The sequence below is a fragment of the Patella vulgata genome, chromosome 1 (genome assembly GCF_932274485.2).
Source record: "Patella vulgata chromosome 1, xgPatVulg1.2, whole genome shotgun sequence".
Taxonomy (NCBI): domain Eukaryota; kingdom Metazoa; phylum Mollusca; class Gastropoda; family Patellidae; genus Patella; species Patella vulgata.
The window spans coordinates 22,263,385-22,288,009 of record NC_065879.2 but is presented as its reverse complement, the minus strand read 5'-3'; the positions used below and the strand labels follow the sequence as shown (position 1 = coordinate 22,288,009).

Genomic DNA, 24,625 nt, shown 5'->3' with positions numbered 1-24,625 from the left:
TAATTGGATTTAGCGGGTCGAATTCTTATAGAACCCGTCTTCAAACAGGGGTCCGGGAGAACCTGTCACATAATTTATCCACTAAATAACCAGAAAATGCCTCATGGCGGCCATCTTGAATATTTAAATTTACCCAAGTGTGCCAGGGTTGCATCATCCAGATTCTGAATCTACACACATTGAAGATATATAATCCACCAAAAAAACATCATATGAACTATATTTCCACGTCAAAGCTTAAAATTGGGTTTGGCAACCAGACTATAAAGATAAACTGATTCGTTTGTTTTCTAGTCTTAAACGGATAGATGGAACTGGATATTCCGGTATATATTTTCCACGAGGTCATCATACGATAGCGTATTCTGTAACAGACTCCAGAGGATTTAAAGATTACTGTTCCTTTACGTTTGAAGTAGCTGGTGAGTTTTATTTGGATTGTCGTGTAATACGGATTTATATATTGGACGAACTAATCGCCCGTCAATGAATGAGTTTCTTACGGGCATAAATTGCAAATAACAGGATATCCAACTTTCTGTCAACAACTTCTTGCAAATATTTCGATCTAATTTGATATCAAGTTGTGCCATATTACTTTCATGTTGTTCAATCAAACTTGTTGGAAGCATCAAGTTCTAAATCAATTGCTAAAATATATACCTACATATATCTTATTATAGAATTCTGGAGGGCTCATTTTACCAGGATTTGAAGAAACTCACCTGCAGTATTCTTTTCTCAAAAAAGTTCACCAAGTTGCATGTATTCTTTTCACTGCCCTAAATAACCAACCAAACCATTTATGTGATTTTGTAAATGCTAAGCTATTGTGATTCATGGGCGTTTACCATCAGCGTTTATTTAGCTTAGTCGTAATAATTATGATGTGGTATGAAAATAGAATAAATATGTGTATTTATCTTATTCAGTTCATCTGTGTCCGACAGTCCCCTGGCCTCGAAATGGAAGAAAAGATTGTGATGGTGTAGAAATGATTTGGGGAAAATCCTGTACTATAAGTTGTGATTCCGGTTATGATTTACAAGGTAGCCAGCTTGTTACATGTCAAAAGGATGGAACATATGTTGTCCCCACTTGTAAAGGTATACAAAAATTTATTTTTAAATATACATAGCCATACTGTACACTTTGGGAAACACATTCAAGTTAGACTGGGTTCTGAATGTGTGTTATGATGACATTTGTAAAAGGAGCTTAAACAATATGGAGAAACTACCAAATCTGGATAAATACCACGACCATTGTCATTGTTACAAAAAGGTGATTCACATTCATACTTATATACGTTCCGGGTTCGGATATACAACTTGGAATACGCTCAGAAATTTTCAGTGGTAGTACGTCGGGAAGACAACTAAAATAATTCCGGTTGAACGGAAAGCCCCCATGCTCACGTAAACGACCTAATGTCAGAGTAGGCGAAACAAACATTTTTCTTGTGCTTTGGTCGTGTCAGAGATAACCCAATACATGTCGTACTATCCATACAAACTAATTAATGTTAATTGTTTACCTTCAGCTAAGATATGTCCAGTACTAACTTCTCCGACAAATGGGAATGAATACGACTGCTCTGATGGTAGAAATTATAAAAGTGTATGCCGTACTACATGCAAAAATGGTTACCGTGCAACTTTAGCGTCATATACAACATGTACAGAGTCGGGTACTTGGAGAGGACCTCTACCACAATGTGAAGGTAGAGCTCAAATAAGGTTCTTTGTGATGATTAATAGGCCAGATCTGAAGATTGCTCGCTTGCATACAAAGTGAAATAATAATATGTAATTCATTCTTTCGATAAGCGAGACACAATGTTTACTACTGTTTTTATATCTAGGGCATACAGAAAATTTATAAAATAAAACAATGCTGTGCATCTAACAGTTTACAACTACAAAAATCATAATCCACTAAGTACCAAATTAAATCCGTTCTGAACAGGACATCTGTTGGGCAGATGTCAAATGAAATGGGGTTTATCTTCCTACTGTTTGTCATTATAACCGGACTTTCAAAGATAAACCCGGTAACAAGAAACTCTCAATAAGTCAACATAAAATTGTGATGGTATAATTATTATGAAACTGTATGCGATGCGACACTATCCCGAAGACTGTTTCTCGATGAAGTAATATTACATTTAGTGTTTACCTGTAATCTCATCGCTTCCTCCGACATGAAGTAGATTATGCTTATACGAGACATTTCATCTGTTTATATATTGTATCACATTATCATGACATGGGACACTCTGACCAAATTTAGGTGTCCCTTTCAAATGCAACCCTTCATAACAGAATGCGTTAGATCTAGTAGCTACTGTCGGTGGACAATTACCTTTAATCTATCTTATATTTACATACAACAATTTGATGTTCTAGAATACCTGATATTATTCTAACATGTTTTTTTGTCATTAACAACGAATGCACTTCAAATTATTATCTGAAGTACTGAATATTCCTTTTTAACAGATGATACGGCACCTGTATTTGATAACTGATATAATTCTAACACCTTTTTTTTTCAATAACAACGAATATTCTTTTTTAACAGATGATACTGAACCTGTATTTGATAACTGTCCTGATAAAACCATCACGGTTTACGCAGATCCAGGTTTAACATCAGCAGAAGTCACGTATCCACCGCTAACTGCTACAGATAATTCAGGAACGGTAACTCTAACACTAGTGAAAGGCTTACCTTCTGGGTCACGTTTTGAAGAAGGCGCGCATGTCATTGAATTTCAAGCTATAGATGATGATAGAAATAGAGCTTATTGTTTCTTTTCTGTATCAGTTCAAGGTAAGATTATTTTAGAATGATTAAATTTTGTATCAGAAATAACTTAATTTAAAGGACAATATTGGTGCCAGTCATTATCACATATGTGATAGAGCTGGTTAAACACATTCCAAATATAATTTTAACACAGAGATCAATGAAAGTTTACATATAAGATACATTGAATATAATTTTCATGCAGTGTGGATTCTGATTCTAACCTAGGATCGGATTAATACGTGGACATTAAGCGCTGCAGACTTGAATGCTGATTCAATGTATCGGTACTCTAAATTATATTTTATTTAAAGAGGGTTCAATACATGTATATATTTATATCAAACATACGGCAAAGGAAACACTGTACTGTATACACATGAACGACCAGCGAGTACACATTTCCAAGATTCGTAACCCAGAGGCCTGTAAAATCTATGTTCAAGCCAGAAGATATTTCAATTTGTTTTATGATCTGCATTTATAAAACAAGAAACGAAATAAACATTAAATAAATTCTAAATAAATCTTTTATAGCTTACAATTAATTATTTACATTCGCCTTTTTTTCTGATTTGTATTCCTTCTTTTAGTCTTAACGTGCGAGATTCCTGACTACAATGATGATAATATGGAAATCACGTGTCCTACCGGTTATACATTGGGATCACAATGTTCCATCGGTTGTAGATCTGGGTTACCTTCAGTCGGACCAAACAACATAACATGTGAAAAAGATGATTCTGATCCACCTAAAACATCGTGGGATTTTAGCCTTGATAGTCAGCCATTTTGTAGAGGTAGGCCTAGTTAATTTAGAAGTTGGACATTCCACACCTTGCGGTTGCATACAGGGCCGTAACTAGCTCAAAGCAATCAGGGGAGCGAGAAGAGGGCGGGGGGGGGGGCGGTGCGAAAATTTAGTTACGGGCCTGGTTGTATATTATATAGGTATAATTATGTCAAAATGTATTTAGTCTATACAGATGGTGACATAAAATCGTGAAGAGTTGGTTATTCTAATTCTCGATGTAGTATCGGAAGAGTTGTATGGCAGTAATGCATGTGAATTTTAACAGGATATAGTTTTTTAAAGTTACAAATGAACGTATAAATAACGATGGCCATCTTGAATCCAATATGGAGGCTATTGTAAGCGGATTTTAACAATTGGATATACTTAACATTACTTTTATTAAACCTTTACAGCTTTACCGTGTAGAAATTTAACTGCTCCATTGAATGGTGCATTAGCCTGTGATGGTTGGGATTCTGGTACATTTTGTAATATGATGTGTAATTCAAATTTCGATATACCAAGAACTATGAGCGCAAATAACCGTTTTATTTGCGGATGGCAGACAGGAAAGTGGTCTCCCACAGATAACGTTCCTGACTGTACAGGTAAGATAAATACTGATATTGATATTTATATATATGTAGGTATATAAACATAATATATACTTTTGCTTGTGTAAGAATTATGGTATAATTTCCATTTAGGCGGTAGGAAGTAGGGGTGGGGGCGTACTGTGTCGACACCGGAACACATAACCAATTATATCTAAGCATTGGGTTTAACTAAGGACGTAAAATTTTGCTCGAAGAAAGATTTACATCTCCCAAAATCATTGAATGCTTTATCCGCATCATTAAGGTTCCAAATATTTGTAATGTACATCTTTAATTCACAGAAGCCAGACGACCCAGGAGAATGGTTCTTCCTTCTGAGTTTTATTATTTTGATGGAGACTGTACAACAAGCACTGATGTTATTAAGAACAATTTTATTCAAGCTCTACAAAACTCACCTATATGGACACAAGCTTGTCCTGTTCCAGAGGATTGCACAGTAGAAAATGTAGTTGTTACATGCGGTCCTACATCTGGCCGAAAGAAAAGGGTAATAACACTTAAATCTGTTAGCTATATAAATTCACTTAAACATCATAAATAACACTATGCTGTGGCACTATGTTTCGGTTCCTATACAGGAGCATATAGAATAATCACATCGGCTACGTATCTAATTGGTTCCCCGTATTCATTATCAGCCGAGAATAGATACATTCTGCTCTTTCATAATTATATTTTGATCGTTGGCTGAGTTTATACAGCTCTCTGCTAAAGTGGATTTTTTTTCAAAAACAAAAGAACCGCTGTAGTCTAAATCAGTATTAGTTATCTACTTATCTGTTTCGATTTTAATTAGGCTAATGTATTATAAATTAAATAGTTTGTAATAATGTAACATACTAATGATTATCACTCATATTATATTTTGCTCACCCACGAAACAAATAAAAGTTACTCATTTGCATAATGTTCTCGAACGATTCGTTTCCTCTAGCATAACTGTGCTATATTATAAAGTGGGTGTCTAAAAGATGAATACTTTTTCATTTACAGAAGCTGTATTCAAACAATAGCTGAATTAATATTTAATCAAATCATATTACGCCCATAACAAAGCTGGGAGATGATACAAATGAGAATAATGTCTCCCTGGTCATAATTAACATTGTGTCGTTTCAGAATGTAGAAAATCATAGGTATAAGAGAGAGGCCAATCAGTTATTGCTAACTTTCAAAATTTCTATACCATTTTCTGTTGATGGGACATCTAAAGAAAATGCCAGGAATGTTAGTGTAGCAAAACTTAACAGTATTGCCGATGGTATTAAACGTGATGTTGTAAATGGCGTTTTTAGTAGTGTTGCACCGGGGTTCACAATAAGAAATGATTCTGTGAATTTTGATTGGGAAGATTTTGAATGTCCAGAAGGACAGATTTCCAACTACGCATCAGTTTCATGTCGTAAGTATTAGTAATCTGAAAAAAAACTTACTCTTTTTCTCCTTAGAAAAATAAAAAAAATGATTATGAACTGTTTTAATGATGCAGGTGTAATTTTAGGCATTGATATGCGAGAAATCTTGACATTGAAATTGGCTTATGATTGATTGAATTATTTTGATCAGGTGGATGTCCAACTGGAATGATGTATGAAAGAACAACCAAAAACTGTACTTATTGTCCTAAGGGAACTTATCAGGATGAAGACTTGTCTCTGTCCTGTAAATCTTGTCCTAAAAATACGTCAACTATTAATGAAGGATCTCGTAACGCAAATAATTGTTTAGGTAAGTAACCTTTAATGTATCTTTATAATACAAATACTACATTTGTGTCATAATTATTATGTGGTCTATTCCTTAATATTTTTGTAATTACTACATCTGTGTCAATTCTTTAATCCATTCTTTGGTAAACATAAATGCCCAGAGTATGGCTAATGCAGGTCGTATCTTATGTCCCTTTAATGAATATTAGTATAATTCTACTTTCAACAAGTAAGTAAGTAAAGTAGTGGTTTATTACAGGAAAACCTGGCGCATCTTAATAATCAAAATGTTATATAGAGCCATTAATATAGACATTAAATATATTTTACAAGACACAATATATTCGGTCATGCATATTACAATGGCGGTTATTAGAATTTAAAAGATGTATTAGGGCTTTGCGGTCCTCTTTGGTTGGTAAAAAGGTCCATTTGACGTAATTTAAGTACCCAGTTAACAGAGGTATGTTTAAATTAAACTTGAGAAACGTCTGTCAATCTCGCTGATATAGGCGTTTTGATCAGTGATTTATGTGTCGTACTATAATGCTCATTTTATTTATGGGTTTAGTCACCGCTCTTAAAAATACCTTACTGTGGAAGCTTGTTGTGCCCATTTTGTAATCTGGTCTTCTCCCTCTGCGAGCAGTCATGGTGGTCTGTCTCTCAGGTTGCGGGTCTACTTGCTGTCATTTGAGTACTATTTAGGATTTGTTTTGCTCTGTGAATATTGATACCATTCGTCGTGTAATTATTATAAATCATACCTATGTGATTTTTCAACTGATTGCCTTGTGGTAGTGTGCTGTCAACTGTCAACGCTTTATCTAATCTCCTATAATGCCCCTTTAATATAATGAAACTATGTTATGCTTACTAACTATGTTGTACACTGTAAAAAATATCCATTTTTTATGTGGCCGAATTCCGTAATTTAACACCTTTTTTCTGTTAATCGATGGATTTTTTGGAGAAATTGTGTTAATAGTGTGAATTATTTCTTCAAATTACGTGTTTATGTATTTCTGTGGAATATTCAGTATTAAACAGGAAATTTCCGTGAAATTTAGGGATAAAATGTTTTATTCCCTTCTATAATGGACTTAATTCTGTTATTTTACGTAATAGACGGTGGAATGACAAGGAAGTTCCGTGAAATTTAGGGATAAAATGTTTTATTCCGTTCTGTAATGGAATTAATTCTGTTATTTTACGGGATAAACGGTGCAACGATAAGTAATAGTATACATATATAATCACTCCTAATAATCATCATGTTATAGTATTCATTTCAATTTATTAACAATAATATGAAGAATCATATTTTGTAACGTTTGGTATATTAATTGTCATGTATATCTAATTTCCATTATTTATAAGATCTATAATGTTTATTGTTATTCATCATACGTTAATCAGATTGTAAGTATTTTCATAAATATGTAAAAATATGTTGTAATCCTGCGTGTGTTAAGGTTGTAATATCTGGTAATCAAGCACGCTTAAATCCGGATAGTACAACCGGTTGGCCAGTGTAAGTCGGTTTGTCTCTATGGCAGGGTCTACATACCTGCGAATTGATAATACCGCAAACTTACATCTGAAAGCATCCAACCACTGACGAGTAGCGGTTTGTGATACCTTGCTCTCGATTCTTATATTAGCGAAAAGAGGTTACGTTTAAAGATTATCTGCGATATCACTTCGGTGGAAGCGGACGTTAAATAAAGCTATTTAACGCACGCGTATAAAGTCAATGGTTAATTCAATGAAATTTTTATCACCTATATGGTCAGGAAACGAAATTTACCAGGATTTTTTTTTTCTGTATTTGAAAATGGAATTTATGTTAATTGAGGGAATTTCTGTAAATTACAGGAAAAACAAATACGGAAAAAATTTTCCTGGTAATTTTTGTTTCCGGAATTTTTTACGTTTTTTCACGGAAATTTTTGTCACAGTGTATGATGATATGTTATATTATACTAGCTATTATGTTGTATGAGATAACAGTTTAATGTTTATTTTATGAAGATATGTTATGTTTTACTAGCTATATGTGGTATTGGTGAGAGTTCCCCAACTGGATTAACGCCATGTTCACCATGTCAAATAGGATCGTATCAAGATACAGAAAACAGTCAAACTTGTAAGAAATGTCCGGCAGACACATCAAGTTCAACACGATCAACATCTCTAACAGACTGTAAAGGTTTGTCAATGAAAACATATATAGTATCTACATTTTTAACATTTATAAAATATATAACCAATTATTTCAAATATGATAGTTCAAATGGGATCTTATACATAATCTCTCCCAGATTCTACTACTGCAAACTGCACTGTAAAAGAACAGAGAATAAGGATGGTAGAATTTGATATATTATGACTCCCTCAAATACCTTGTATTATGCATTATTTAATGTATTTGTTTTAGGTTTCGATATGATATTAACTGGACCAATAAAGTTAACCAGTAAGCCACTAGAATCAGATATGGACAATTTCACCCTTTCTGTTTGGTTCAAATATAAATCACTTACGTCTAATTTCACTATCAGTCTGATTAAGGAAGGACGTTCTGCAATTCTCGTAAATTTCGCCAGTGAGATTAGTGTCTATATTAAAGGGTAAGTCTAGTGGATCTGGGTTTTTTAACATATGTAAACATTCTCTGAAAGAAACTACTGTGTTTAATGTGTTAGTACTGTCCGTTCGTCCGGTTTCAAAAGAAAGAGATTTGTCACATTATTTGGATCTCGATATTTCTTTATATGGTATTAATCAAATTATGCTATAGATAAAAAAAGCAGTATGATATGTGACAATGTCAGTATGCTTAAATTGGTTGGGATTTCCCTAAACTCCCGAAAAATTAAGTTGAATTCTTCGTTTATTTTATGTATATACCCTATGAAGGCTATCCATTACCTATCTCGTTGTGTTATAGTATTTTACGCATATACATGTAATGTGTTTTTGTTTAGCAATATATGAAACTTTTGTATATTAATTGATCTAACAGGTACATTCAAAGTATATAATGATTGTCATGTTTATAGCTTAATCGGTTTTAAAATTAAATTCCTTCTTTATTTTGTATATACATAGTGTTGCCGTCACCTCTCAGACCAGAAATAGTGTTTGGACCAACTTCGCTCTAACATGGTTAAACCCCAGCAAAAGTTTAAAAGTGTATCTTGGTGGTCAATTAGTATCTACAAAAACAGTGTCTTCTCTACAATCAGATCTCTTGAAAAATGCTTCAATGGAGATAAAACTGACAGAGGGAAACGGTTAGTAATTATTTCAGAAGACAGAACTTGATTAGGCTAATGCGGACATGAAGCTTATGTTTTAAAGAGATCTTTATTTAATTTATTTTTGTTTATTCCAGTTTCAAATATCTTTGTATTTATGCGCCCTATATTATTAAGTACCACATTCCCATTAATTACCGTGTTATTTAATAACCAAAATTTAAGGCGGTAATTGGCTAAAATCGCTTACCTTGAAAAACCCAGCCCTTCATATTGTGTTATACTAAATTAATATAATAAATGCCGAATCACCGAATCATTGATATCTTGCGTTCATTTAGCGCAGGACTTGTAGCATATGCTTTTTTTCCTACTTGCGAAATGGTGTTTACTGAAGAGAAAGAAATGGGGCTTACCGTCCACTCGACGCAAACTACGTAATTTCGTGACTAACCTAATAATATGGTATAATTTTATTTCAATCAGGGTCTTTAGCAGTGGAAGTGAACTGGGGAACCCGGAGAAAACCCACGAGGCTAGGCAGGAATATTGTTCCTTGTCACGTACAGACAGGGAATCGAAAACACGCCACCTGACTCAATGACAGACCTTGTGATTAACAATATTCTAAAGAAATGTCAAAGTCTGGATAGGACTATGTACAATTTTACTTTGGACCCAAAATAGCGTCTCAGTATGTCGTTTGGGATTTCTTGCTTCACAGTTGTCGCAACTTTATGTATACGGCTTTGGTGTGACGGACATGGACACAATGACGTCGTAGTGTCATGTGCAATCCAAGATGGTTTCAAAGGTGTCGTGTAAAGGTTGTGGAAGATTGGGGACCCATCCTCAAAAATGTATTTCTACGCATAACGATTATGACTCTTGTCGCATTATTAAAATTTATTGTCTTTTTACAGAAGTGACAATCAGACGAGCCGATTTAAGTGAAATTGTATTCGATGATACCGCTGTTGAAAATAGTTCTCAGACATGTGAAATGACAACACCACGGACAGTTCTTACCTCCTTAAACAGTATGACAACAGATAATAAAGCTAATTTAACTATTGTCATGCCGTCTACTTGTGATGGTGAGTACATGCCATGTATAGAAAAATAATAAAAACTTTTAACTCTTAAAGTTACAATTTCATATTTTTAAGTTATAGTTTTAAAATATATTAAAATAAAGCCCTAAAATAGATGGTATCTATAAACAGTCCTACCTTGTTAAAGAATAATCCTATTAATCCTGTAGTTCACTATTGCCAGTTGAGAAATTGGCAAAAATATCATTTTCAACTTCCAATTCAAACCTTTGAAGATAGCTACTCCATGGTGGAAAATAGAAAACAAGGGAGGTAATTGGAAAGTAAATGTGTTATTATTTCCGGTGTAAATGAGTTTTAAGTGGGAGAATGTCACCTATAATCGTATAATAGTGAGTTGACAACCTATTGAGCAAAAGACATAGAAAATATGAAATTGTAACTTTAAAAGAGTTCTCTGTGTGATGGTTTGTACTGACCATAAATTCAAAGAAATAATAACTATATTATAACTAATTTCAGTCATGTCTTTTAATTGTGAATCTGGGTGTAAATTATATACAAAGAGATAACATAAACTAATGCCTTCTAAGCCTGGTGAATTGTACCAACAATAATACAAAGATTTAATAAAACCAATTAGGTATTACCATGCCTTGTTTTGGTTTGTATCAACTAAAATACAAACAGACATTTAAAGATGGGTTCCCTGAAAAGTATTTATCGGGTGGTTATTTCCAATAAAAGTATGGCAATTTTGGTATATATGGAAAGTAGAGATATCCAATCTTAGTAGAAAAATACTGGATTCCCCGAAAAACACTCATGGATCGTATACAGGACAAAAATGTAAGGGTTCCCCTAATCAACAGCCCGACGATTAGGAACTTTTGCACGCATGATGTCAAAGGTCACAAGCGAACATTGAGCGCTTGATGTACAAGTTGATAAACTTTATGAAGAGTCAGACGTACAATACTTTCTGAGATAAAAATGACGGAAAAAAACGCGGGTGGTGGATAATCCGAGAATTTAATTAGGATTCGATATTTGTAATAAATAGTAAGCGATTAAAGACAACATCGTCTTATGTATGAAATGAATTCTCCTCTGACTCCCAAGACGTGACGTAAACATGACCTGGTTTGATCGAATTTTAATAGCAGGGCATTCCTTCGCAATTACAATGTTTGAGAAATATTTGAAGCAAAATTATGACAAATTAATTAGTTTGAATATGTTTTTGGTCCATATATACCATTAAATCACCCAGTTTGTACGCGGGAACCCATCTTTAACATTCAAGAATAAGTATGCCCTGTGATGGGTTCTATAGTATAAACATATGATAAAATCTAATTTAAGTATTGTCATGACTTGTGATGATTTGTTTCATCTATAGTATAGACAGATTATGAGAGTAATTTAAGTAATGTCATGCTTTGTGATGGTTTGTTTCGACTATAATACTAACAGATAACAACAGCAATTTAAGTATTGCCTTGCCTTGTGATGGTTTGTTTCAACTGTGGTGCAACTATGATACAAACAGATACCCAAAGATATAATATGTATCTATTTTAACTTATTACAGCTGTAGATGAATGTTTATCATCACCTTGTGGTAAACATGTTTGTATAAATGAATTATCAGGATTTAAATGTAAATGTTCTGATGGATATACTGGTGATCTATGTAATATACCACCTGATTATTGTTTATCAAATGGTTGTAATAATGGTGCTACATGTAACAGTATTTCTACCAATAAATCATTTACATGTACTTGTCCTAAAGGATACAAGGGAACACTTTGTCATGTCACTATTGGTAAGTTTATTTCAATTGTCATTTAAACCCTCCTGTTATATCAACATATGACCAGAAACGTTGTCTCTAAGCTAGCTTTCAGTCTGGATTTCCAAGGGTTGTCTTGTTTATCCGGACATTCTAGTTGGAAATGAAATGAAATTGGGTTTAAAGTCCAACTTTTCTGCACTGACTGGACTATATAAGACGGGCATACGGCATGCAGTGTGTCACGGAAAAATTTGCCCGGACAGCGTTGCTTCGGCCTACTCTTTATTTTGAATTCTAACTTTCATGAGCTTTTTTACGTGCACGTTTTTCGCCTCATCGGAAAGATAACACGATGTCTCTTCCCAGGCCATCCGTCTTGCGCCATTTACAAGTGGGAATCACTCCGGAAAATCCCGATAAACGTTTTTGATCAACATTGGGATCTAACACGGAACCTTCAGGTTAGCGAACCAACGTCATACTCACTGGGCCACCACGTTCTCAGCATGAGGAACGAGATGTTTTCAGACACTGATTATTTTACATGGCTAACAAATTTTGTTCAACATCAGTCTAATTAAACTTAGATGACAATTTTACATTTTTTGCTAGTCATTTGTTAATACTCAATCAAATTACAACACAAATCCTCTTTAGTTTCGTTTTTATACTTCAAAATTCCGTTTGGCTTGTCTTTACTACACTGGGATCTGAAAGATTTGATATATAACCCGCATTCCTATTGGTTTTAAGAATTAGCCAATGAAACGGTCTGTTATAGCGAATTCTTGGCGTGAGTTGAATGGAACTGTGGGTAACCCACTAGAAACATTAACATTGATTGGCTAATCAAATGTCTATAAAACCTCCCTGAACAACTGATGATATCTTCATGTAGTAGAGGTCATCGAAATATAGATCTATATCTTAATCAGATTGGTTTATACTGACTGCAGTGTAATCATTGTAATCTAATCACCGTTTTATGATTACAGTGTTCTGGGAAGGAGTCTAATTATATCAGATAATCGAATTTTACTTTGATTATAAGCGCCAAATAAAACCAGGACCATTTCCATATAGTCATCCTTACAAATCATCAAAATATATAGGCCTTTAACTTTAGGTTCGCATAACCTTTCATTACTATAATGTTAAAGTGTGCACTTTTATATTTTTGGGGGATGAATTTATAATTCATTAATTAAACTTTGTTAACCAGTAAATGGTGGATGGGGAAATTGGACAGAATGGAGTGAATGTAGTACTTCGTGTGGTGGAGGTACATCATCTAGACATAGATTATGTGATAATCCTTCACCTGATGATGATGGTGAACCATGTCAAGGTGATGATACAGAAGTTAAACCATGTAATACTGACAAATGTCCTGGTAAGTCTAAATATAGTGTGTTTTACACGTGTGTATAGCTCATGATATGATGTTATGTGTGACGTGTTATTACTTCTGTAATGTATAGCTCCTGACATGATGTTATGTGATGTGTTATTACTTCTATAATGTATAGCTCCTGATATGATGCTATATGTTACGTGTTATTACTTCTATAATGTATATCTCCTGGTACGATGTTATAATATGTGACGTGTTATTGCTTCTATAATGTATAGCTCCTGATGTGATGCTATATGTGACGTGTTTTTACTTCTATAATGTATAGCTCCTGATATGATGCTATATGTGACGCGTTATTACTTCTATAATGTATAGTTCCCGATACGATGTTATATGTGACATGTAATTAGCTCTAGAATGTGTACCTCTTAATCTAGTTCTAGAATATATACCTCCTGATATGATATGTGGCGTGTTATTACTTCTATAATGTATATCTCCTGGTATGCCGTTATATGTGGCGTGTTATTACTTCTAAAATGTATAGCTCCTGATATGATGTTATATGTGGCACGTGTTATATATTATTACCAAACTTTAAATATTTTTAGTGTTAAATCCATTATACAAGTCATAAGTTCTAAATAGTGTTAGTGTTAAATCAAATATACATATTATATATTCTAGAGTGTAAGGCTACAGATTTATCAAGAGCTTATGGCTCCAGTGCTCTATGTACTGGAACCACGTCCAGACTGAATTGTAATATGATTTGCAGACCAGGAACGGTTTATAATGGAGAGGAAACCCCAAATTACACCTGTATAGATGGTGTTTGGAGTCCAGGGAGGAAATTATTGTCATGTACAGGTAGGTGTTATCGTAGTTTTGACAAAATAGAACATCAATCTCTTTTGGGACATTGTTCAGTCCATAATATTTTCTGTACACACTACCGATCTATATTTATGTATTCTGCTATATTAAGTTTAGAACTGAAATGAAATAAAACGTGGTTTAAGGTCTTACTGTTCTGTTCAGAATATACGTTATCCCTTCCAAGCCTTTTGCACCACTGACAAAGGGAAACCACGCGGGAAAATGCAGATGAACTTTATCGGCATGGATTGGGCACGCGACCTCCAGGTTAGCAGGCCAACGTCTGACCCACTGAGCCACCGTGGCTCCCGCGTTTAGAATTAATTTGCTTAATTTCCGAATGGGTCAAACATAAGAAAATATATATTTTCCAAAGTCAATAAATCAGAAGTTAGGAGTTTATATTAATTACATATATACAAGTTATTCATGTTTTCGTAATTAGATTCTAGTTAATATTTATGGTAAAATATTACATACATTTTCACATTAAGATATTTGTTGAGCAACTAGTATATTTAGGTTTACTAGTTAAATACAAATGAGATGTATAAAATTTTTCTTAATTAAGCTTTACACTACAGTAAAATAATATTTTTTTTTCACTAGTTATCAACCATCCGGCCTAGTACCATATTTTCAGTTTTGTGAAAGATAATTTATCTCTTTGTATTTTCAGAGGTGACATCGTCTAGATCCCTCCAAATACAAACAACGGTTAACTTCCCATCTCTAGCGATATGCGAAAATAGTGAGATATTCAAAGATCAGATATCCAATAAAGTTCGTAAAGATACTTGTGGTGGAAGTAATACATGTCAATATAAAGTTATAATAGCAGAATGTTCTCAAGGAAATGCTGATACTGCTGTTACCATTCTATTAACCAAAGATTTGCCAGAAGATGATCTCGGTCTGGCTGCTTATCAGACAAATCGCACCAGTAAGTATATTGTTGAATTAACGAAATATATATACATGTATCACAATGATCTCAATCTTGCAGCTTAGACAAATGTTACCAGTAAGTATATTGTTGGTACTATTATATCTACTAAATATATACAAGATGATCTAGATTTAATAACTTATCAGACAAATGGTACCGGTAAGTATAGTATTAGTACTGTTATATTAACTAAATATATACCACAAGGTAAGCTCGATCTCGCAGCTTATCAGAGAGATGCCATATAAATAATGAATATCTCCTATTTTGTTTTATCTCCAGTTGGTCCACAGTTAAAAAGTAAACTAGATGTCATATTCAGTATTGTCATAATTTGTTCTGTATTCAATTTATCCATACTTGGAAGCTATAGAATTATTGAATAATGCCATATATTGATATATATATTCAGTTAGTCCACAGTTGAAAGCTATAGTAGAAGCTATAGAAATATTAGAATTATCAGGTCAGATGTTACAGAATCAAACAGAGAATTTTACAGTGACGGTAAATGATGTTGTTTATAAAGCTACATCTGTAAATGTTAATGGTAAAACAATATGTCAACCTGGATCTGTTGGACAAGCTGGTGTGTGCGGTAAATATATTTTTCTCTTTCATATCTTGTAGACTGATTCGAAACCAACAGCTGTTGGGTCACTGTACATATTTTATAAATAAATTTACAGCATGATAAAACAGGACTATATTTCGTCATTCGAGTGAATTCATTTATATGAAAAACGTCTTTTCGTGTCGCCTACTCATTGTGTGTTATGAGAATATAGTTAATAGATTTATAACTGAGAATGATTATACAGTACAATATTTAGAAATCGTGTTTTTGATCCTGCAATTATGGTGTGTTTTCTAAATCGTTTTGTTGTTCTTGTACAGGTGTGTGTACAGAAGGAACCTATGAAAATGGTAATCAGTGTATAGACTGTAACCATGGTTATTATCAGGATGAACGAGGAACTGTTGAATGTAAACAATGTCCTTCTGGTTGGACAACACAATATATTGGTTCTGTCGACGTATCTAGCTGTTCAGGTATGACATATTGGTTTTTATACGCCTATATCTTCATTTTGTAGACACTCTACGGGTCACAATAATTTGTGTACAACTTTGATGAAATTTACAATATATATTTATATCCCCTACGTACAAACACTGACAAAGCATACAGTTACATATACCAAGGTTATCAACCCTATAGAGTCCATATGTTTAAATGAAACTTGGAGGTGTTCTATTTTGGTGTGCATCGGACCATCCTGCCTTTTTAGCAAAAATGTGATATATTGGATGGTCTCTGATGTTAACGCACACTGTAAAATATGTGGACCATTTTTTGTCCGATTTAGATGAATATTACAGTATATGTTATGGGTCAGTTTATGTTATGTCCTTATTAAATGTTGTCAACATCCAAGTTTTCCTTTAGCATTATTTAGCTGATGTTGAGCCATAGCTGTTGTTTGGCCATATTTCTGTGGCTATCTTATTCAAAGTTGGTGGGTTGCATTGGGGTCATGAGACGAAGAACCCTATCGATATTCGGCCTTTCCAGAACTTCAGTTATGGAGCTACCCAAAACCTTGTTAACGCGACAGAAGCTACAACACATTATCTGACTGAATTCTGCTGATTTTCAGCATTGTAGACCCCCCTAATTTTCTCCTGAAAAGATTGTGAAACGATAGAGGTCAGTCAGATTTCTTGGAGGTATATGGGATCCTTATCTGGTTGTTCTTGCTCTGGCGATTTTAGTTAGAATCTAGTTAGGATTTTCAAATGATTTCAATAATATTTTATCGCATTAATTTTAGTTCCACTAGACATGAATTTGACATCGGAGTCAGAAGGCACCACCACTATGACAGCCAAACAGACACAAGATTCCACTACCATTACAACCAGACAGTCACAAGATGATCAGTCAGATGAGGAATTTGACATGAATTTGACATCGGAGTCAGAAGGCACCACCACTACGACAGCCAAACAGACACAAGATTCCACTACCACCACAACCAGACAGTCACAAGATGATCAGTCAGATGAAGAATTTGACATGAATTTGACATCGGAGTCAGAAGGCACCACCACTACGACAGCCAAACAGACACAAGATTCCACTACCACCACAACCAGACAGTCACAAGATGATCAGTCAGATGAAGAAGACAACAATCACTATACTTTGATAATAGCTGTGTGCTCGGTTGTTGTCTTTGTTGTCATAGTAACTACATTTGGGTTTATAACTTACTACGTCTGTAAAAAAAACAGGTTTGTACAGTAGTGTTTATGATTGCTTAAAGGATAAACCCCAATTTATAATTGTTTGGTATCGAGTTAAAACACCAGGCGATGTCTGTAAACTAAATATTCTCGATCATTCCTGTCCCGACTACAATGAAAGCAGCCTGATTCTTCTCGATCAAGCCTCTGATAGTCTTGAAATGGATTAAATTATTTTTTGTTCCATGAGAAAATCGTTCGAAAAATTATTGCAAAAGGCTTTGCTGTTTCTTTTAAGAGTGTATCCGCGAGAAGACCATGCAAAAACCGCAAAAAGTGCTAAGATGGGGGGTCGGAAGTTTTTGATCAAACTTATGGTATGACACCCCCTAGGGGCAAGCGGTAACATGCTGAAGTGGTTACAGTCTGATGTGGCTCTAAAGGACTGTACAGGAATTATTCATTTTATGGGTAAAATTGCGGTTTTCACATGTGTATTTATCACCTTTTTTAAGCACAGACTGCATTCTATGGTGGAATAGCAACCTTCTAATTTTGACCCTGTCTGATAAAGCGGGTGGTCAACTTCTACCCCAGCACTAATTTGAAAAAAAAAATCAGTACATACTAATTTTGTGTGGACTTGTTCTAGGGTACCATATTCACATTGTCCTTATAGTGCAGAAAAAGATACACTGTAACTTTTTCTTTCATGGTCGCAAGTAGAATTTCTTTAGATGGTTTTGAAGTGCTAAGCACATAGTATCCATAGGTGTAAAAAAAATGACCGGAATGCAACATACTTAAAATATACAGCTTATACGTTTTCATCATATCCATAGCCATTATTTGAACCATGTTGTATTCTATAGTGTGTATTTATATTTATTGTATATTTGGTATTGTCGTATTCTCGCGTTAACATATTTGTTGTGTTGTCTCTTTAAGATTTCATTTTCAAACAAGTTACCGAAAATGGCTACAAAATGTTTAATTTCAGAGCATGTTTCCACTATTCATTTTGGGACACATCCACTGATTTCTACAATACAGAAATGTGGAAGCTTAAATATTAACGGCAACGAAGCCTAATTGCGTCGAAGTGGGTGACATTGAACAGTGTAGTATGGTAGCTACAGCTCTCGGGCACCGTCAGCTGCACCTTCAGGGCCGGATTTAGAATAAGAAAGGCCCTAGGCAAACCCCCTGAACAGGGCCCACGACATGGACCTTGGGGCCCTGGGACAAGCAACTCGGTGAGAGGGTGGGTCGGGGGAAGTCATGCGGTTGGTGGTTCGAATCTCACTTTTAGGTGAATTTTTCATTTTCGTTGGATTTTTTTATTTAAAATAATGTCTATTTGAGAGTAATGGATATGTTTGTTAAGATTGAGCACGTCGAAACTCCAATGGAAGGTCGTGGACAACTGCAGAAGTCAATTCCCGTTGACGCCAGATGAGCCATGAACGATTACAGGCCTTTGAAAGTATTTTTTTTTCAAGATATTTTTATAAAACAGATACTAATGTATTTTAGGGCTGGTAGTAAACACCATATGAATGAAAAGGAAAATAAATTGTTAGGGTTTTTTTTATCTACTACGGTTAATTATCTCCAAAATAGGGAAATTACAGGTTAATTTCATGGGTTATTGTTTCCTTTACCTAGTTTTTGTCAAGTCGATTCCGGTCATTTTTATTTTTTGTATCAAATGTTGGGAGGTTGCTTGTTCACGTGAGCATAATTTTTTTAAACCCACCCCATGAAAGAAGTAGCTATAGGGCGTCAAACTTTGGGTGACGAAAAATGGGGAATTTAGACAGGCTTTGATATCCAGTCCGTATACAGATCTCGTTCGCCAGAATCGTCTGAAGTTAATATTGTGGTAACAGCACTGAGTCATCGATAAACTGTGTGAGTTTGGTCTTTCTGCTACGTATAGTAAAGGTGTAAGGACTTGCCAAATTCGGTGTTTGAGAAAAGACAGATTTTGGCAATTTCACCATATGAAAAATGTTTTTTCAATTTTCTCATACAGGAATTGAAAGATTTATCTAATATTGCACATTTATGTGTTTTGGGACTATCCCAACTTATAAACCAAATTTGGTCAAAATCTGTGATTGAAGCCTTAGCACCTTCTGCATGGTTTTCTCGCGGACACGCTCTTAACAGTTTAACTCCAAACATCTCTCATGCACCACCACTGTCAACTGATAGTTTTATCTTGTGAGATCTATCGACACTTTAACCTCCAGTGGACGACCGCTTTAAGTCTACCTGTTTGTGGTTCCTCTCACTAAATTACACATGCTCCAGTATCGGTTGATTTGGCGAAAGGAAATTAAATGATATGGGGTTTAACGTCCTACTTTTCTGCACAAACCGGGATAACGAGCACAGGCATCCGCAATACAGTGGTATATTGCCTTCTGTGAGGGGTTCTGTTACTTGTCCGCTTATAAGGACCTAAGTGATCGTCCCATTGGAAAGGTTAGACGCTTGTCCCTTCAAGACCCTCCGCCCTGCATCACTGATAAGGGGAACAGCACTGGAAAATCCAGAGGAACTTTCTCGACCAACACTGGGATCTAACCCAGACCACCTAGGTTAGTGAGCTGGCGAAAGGAACATAACTAGATATTGTAATTGTAATATTGTTTAAAATTGTTGTGATTTCATATTCAGTCAGAACAATGACTTAAATTAATTTATTTATTTAGGACAAAGAACAGATACATGGTACAGTCATCTTCTTTTCCTGAGGAGAATCCGAATAAACGAGTTGAGTTATCCGACTTCCAAAGGCAATAAGAAAATGGACATTCATGACCAGGATTCTGGGCACATCTACCAATAATTGGTCGTATTCGCAGCTTTTCAGACCGCACATCTACTGACACTACTGAATCAATTGTTTACGCTTTCATCATCTCACGCCTTGATCATTGTAATAGTCTTTTGCATGATCTCTATCCTAGCTCTATAACTAAACGTCTCCAATCTATCCAAAACTCTGCTGCACGACTCATAACACGCACCCGTAAGAATGAGCACATCACCCCAATTCTCCACGATCCTACTGGTTCCACAGAGGCGGACCCGCTCTTCAGCTGGGGTACTTCTTTTTGAGCCAGCACGACTGTTCCTCCAGGTGCCTTCTCTAATTCTGCCCCTCAGTTATGGAACTCTCCCCCTCTTTCTATTCGCAATGCCTCGATCAAAAACACATCTTTTCCAAAAGCACTACACCGAATGATTCACTAACACTACTACTATTGCTTTTAGTTTACTTTGGGTTTTTTGTCGTATTATACGTTTTTATGTCATATTATATGTTTTTATGTCATATTATATTTGTTCATGTCATATATGAAGAGTCCAGGGGATGAACGAACTAAGTCACATTTTTGTCTTTTCGCATAAAAGGCAAAACAGACTTTTGGACGAGAATGCTTGACGCGAAAATAACAACGAGTGGGTTTAATTACAACTTCAAAATGATGTTTAATACGAATCATAATTACCAGTACAACAACTGACTTCCACTTTTCAGTCAGATTAAGGTCAAATAAATACGATGGACTTGTATTTGTCCGGGGGGCCATTTCAGAAGGGCCTTGGATCGATGTGACATGGATCGTTTATACCCCGAAATTGATTGTTCTACAGAAAGCTTATACAATTTGCTACTGAATGGCGCCATTAACTGGGGTTCGTTTAAAAATGATTTAGATCGTTCTTCCCCGGGCCTCTTCATATGTTTTCGTACTACGCATTGAGATTGTTTTTATGGTGTTATTATTATTATTATTATTATTATTATGATAATTATTATTATTATTGTTGTTGTTTCATTCATAACAGCACCTGTACTAATATTTGTATATTGGCTTAAAGTATCTCACACGGTATATTGTCGTGGGCTACTAATATTACTAAAATGTGCTTGACTCAGCCATTGGCTTAAAAAATATTGAATTTGGCAACAAATGTATTTTACCAGGTAGTTTAATTTAATTAACTTACAATCACGCTTGTGTATTTAGATTAGCAATCGGATGTATTTTAATTTGGTTTTCCTTTTTTGTTTCATATTTTATATTTTACCTGACTCAATTTTATTTAATGGAAAATTAGCATTAAGTCTGGTTTTCACTTGTGTATCGGAAGTGGCCAATGAAAACGCATATTTTAAAATCATCTAAAAAGTAGTCCATTGGCCATTTTATTAATAGAAATTATTATCAAAACTTCAAAACAATGAATTGTGGCACCTATATAAACTAATGAACTACTTAATGCTGGCGGGTGAATATTTGTTTGTGTGACTATCTATCGTTTCTCAGTACATGCAACTATGGTGTCATTATACACTTTTCTTTTTATACGCCCAAATTTTCATGCGGACGTATTTACCGTCACCCCTGTCCGTTCGGACGTCTGTCCACATTTGCTTGTGGACATTCTACATGTCACAACTTGTATCCGATTTTGACAAAACTTGAAATAAAGGTTGATATATAGAGATCACAATTTTTATCGGATTTTGATGAAACTTAAAATGTATTTTTATAACCCAAAAATCTTTTATTTTACGATATACCGTCACTTCCTGGTTTATGGCGTTTTTAGTTTCTTTTAAAAACCGTTCAAATATATCGCGGTTACGACAAACTTGAGTTTGAATTTCGTGAAAATCGGAATGGGACTACCAGACAAATTGGCCGCTCCCCTTTATGCAAATAGTATAATAAGCATGCTATACCAAGGTTGTTGAGACTTTAGAGGTCACATCTTTTATTCGATTTTGAAACGAAAATGTTTATATATCCCAAAGATCTCGGTACCTGTCGATATCGACGCATGTTTGAACGTAAAATCGTAGTTTATGGCCCCTGATTGTACGAAAAATTGCTTTTTTTTAGCGTATTCTCTGTCCATCTCTTGCATAATGTGGGCGTATCTTGCATGACTACCGTTTGTTTCTTCAAGTCATCTTTCTGTAATAAGTGTAACTGAACATCAAAATATTAGCATTACTGTCTAATTATTTCAAATACAAAAGTGTACTGTAATATCGAAGAAATAATAAACAACAACGACCTCGTTCACTTAGCCCCCAGCCCATATTGCATTATATTGAGCTTGTCGGACGCCCTCTGGATTCATGTGTTACTAATTGCGCTTTTCCCACAATAGTGTCTTATTATGGTTATACTGGCACGGTAAAACTGGTAGTTGGCAATAAAGAACGTTGCTTTAAAAGGTAGAGATGAATATATTATTAAGTTGTTGCTTGATTTGTAGCTTAGCATACTATACTTTAAATAAATTTTTTAAAAATTCTACACTCTTTATACGTTTTATATTTGTAATGGTCTATAGGAAGACTGGGTTCGAATTTCGTGTATGACCACAAGATAAGTTTACCATTCTTTAGCCAGTTAATTTTTAGTTGTTTAGCAAACTACTGAAAACAAAATTGCCGCACTAAAAACAATAAAGAAGTCATGGGGCAGTATTAATGTCAAGTGAAAGTCGCGTACGCGCCTTTGCCAGAGTGAATGTATCATATTTAGGTACACATTACATCCAAAAAACAATGAACGCAAACTATTATCAAAACAAGAAGGAAAATATTAGTGCTTCTGTGTTGAAATATGATATTTCTAGCTGCCAACACCGCTTTCGTTCGTTCGTTCGTTCATGGAGTTTTACGTCCACTTCCACCGTAAAATGTATAGCAATTTCTATTAACCGCTGATTGTAGATGAGTTGATAATCTGTTCTGATCCTTAATTGTAGGTGAGCTGGTGTAGCCATTATTAGCCACTGGTTGTCAATCGGCACCCTCTGATTGTAAGTGAGGTTGGTAATCTTTATTATCCCACACCGAAGTTAGGAGGGATATTGAAGTTGGCCCCGTGTGTCCGCCCGTCCTGAGTTCGTTTCCGGAGCATATCTAATAAACCGTTCAAGATATCTTTTTGAAACTTTGTACACACATCAACCTATTACACCTATTCCGGTGTGGTTCCCCCTTGTCAGTGATGCAGGATGGAGGGCCTGACAAGGACAGCTGTCTAGTCATTCGGATGAGACAAAAAACCGTGGTCCCATGTACACATTGGCGTGCACGTAAAAGATCCCTTGACAGTTGGAATTCGATATAAGAGTAGGCCATAGTGCCGCTGTCCGGGCAAAATTTCTATCGTAGCGTATGCCCGTCTTCATTAGCCCAGTTCGGAGCAAAACAATAGGACGTTAAACCCCATTTCATTTCATTTCAATTCTTTTTGCTATTAAGGAATTTCTCAGTCTGATTGAAATACAGATCAATATTTCATTTCGTTTTTTATACTTTCGATGGCCTACACTTACATTCCAACCTCGTGGGTTTTCTCTGGATCCTCCGGTTTCCTCCCACTGCTTAAGACCCCTACGCGCAAGCGAATTATTAAAATAAAATTAAACCATACGTTAGTCCCAAAATAACCTAGATTGTGTCGAGTGGACGTTCAATTTTGTTTCCGGAGCATACCTCATAAACCATTGGTGTTCAATTTCGTTTCCGGAGCATATGTCATAAACCATTCAACATATCTTTATGAAACTTTGTACAAACATCAACCTATTATAGAAATTGTTCCTTTTGCTAATTTAGAATTTCTGGGATTTAGTAATAAATTTGACTTAGTTTTTCGTGTTCAATTTTGTTTGCGGGGCATATCTCATAAACCATGCAATTTATCTTCATGAAATTTTGTACAACCATCAACCTATTAAAGTCTCAGAAACTGTTCAAGATACGTTTATAACACTTTTATATTCATCAGCCTATTATTTTATTTTCTGGTGACCGTCCTTCTGCCCCGATTTCATTTCCGGAGCATATTTCATTATCCGTTCAAGAAATCTTTTTGAAACATTGTACAGACATCAAACTATTATAGTATTTTTGTTCTGATGTAAAGGCTTATTGTTTAACATACAGCAGCTGATTGTGTTAAGCAAAGATTGTTGTACTAATGTGATCAGGTTATGAGTCTTCTCACTAGTCCCATTGATATTCCAAGAAGTTGTTTTTTCTTATGCCTTCAAAACAAGTGATCGTAGGTGGGTTGGTAATCGT

The 24,625-nt window shown here is 35.0% G+C and overlaps 2 protein-coding genes and 1 long non-coding RNA gene across 3 annotated transcripts; all 3 read left to right on the top strand.

The window, feature by feature from the left end:
* The first annotated feature begins 292 nt into the window (after positions 1–292).
* Positions 293–1,717, top strand: LOC130014280 (uncharacterized). The gene is made up of 3 exons (XR_008789249.1): positions 293–422; positions 933–1,106; positions 1,544–1,717. It is a non-coding gene; the product is annotated as an uncharacterized LOC130014280 (long non-coding RNA).
* Positions 1,718–2,325: 608 nt separating this feature from the next.
* LOC126811617 (uncharacterized) lies at positions 2,326–11,136 on the top strand (the record flags this gene model as incomplete). Its single annotated transcript, XM_056098339.1, has 8 exons — positions 2,326–2,329; positions 2,584–2,835; positions 3,405–3,611; positions 4,021–4,215; positions 4,506–4,714; positions 5,347–5,629; positions 8,965–8,975; positions 11,083–11,136. Coding segments are annotated over exons 1-8 (1,215 nt in total), but the record flags the coding sequence as incomplete, so codon positions are not given.
* A 555-nt stretch (positions 11,137–11,691) lies between these two features.
* LOC130010617 (neurogenic locus notch homolog protein 1-like) lies at positions 11,692–22,839 on the top strand. The gene is made up of 9 exons (XM_056098337.1): positions 11,692–11,704; positions 11,849–12,085; positions 13,278–13,448; positions 14,100–14,282; positions 14,971–15,234; positions 15,653–15,838; positions 16,138–16,293; positions 17,076–17,538; positions 20,214–22,839. Exons 1-9 carry the CDS (start codon positions 11,692–11,694, stop codon positions 20,302–20,304), a joined length of 1,764 nt encoding a protein of 587 aa, XP_055954312.1. The 3' UTR covers positions 20,305–22,839.
* The last annotated feature ends 1,786 nt before the right edge of the window (positions 22,840–24,625 follow it).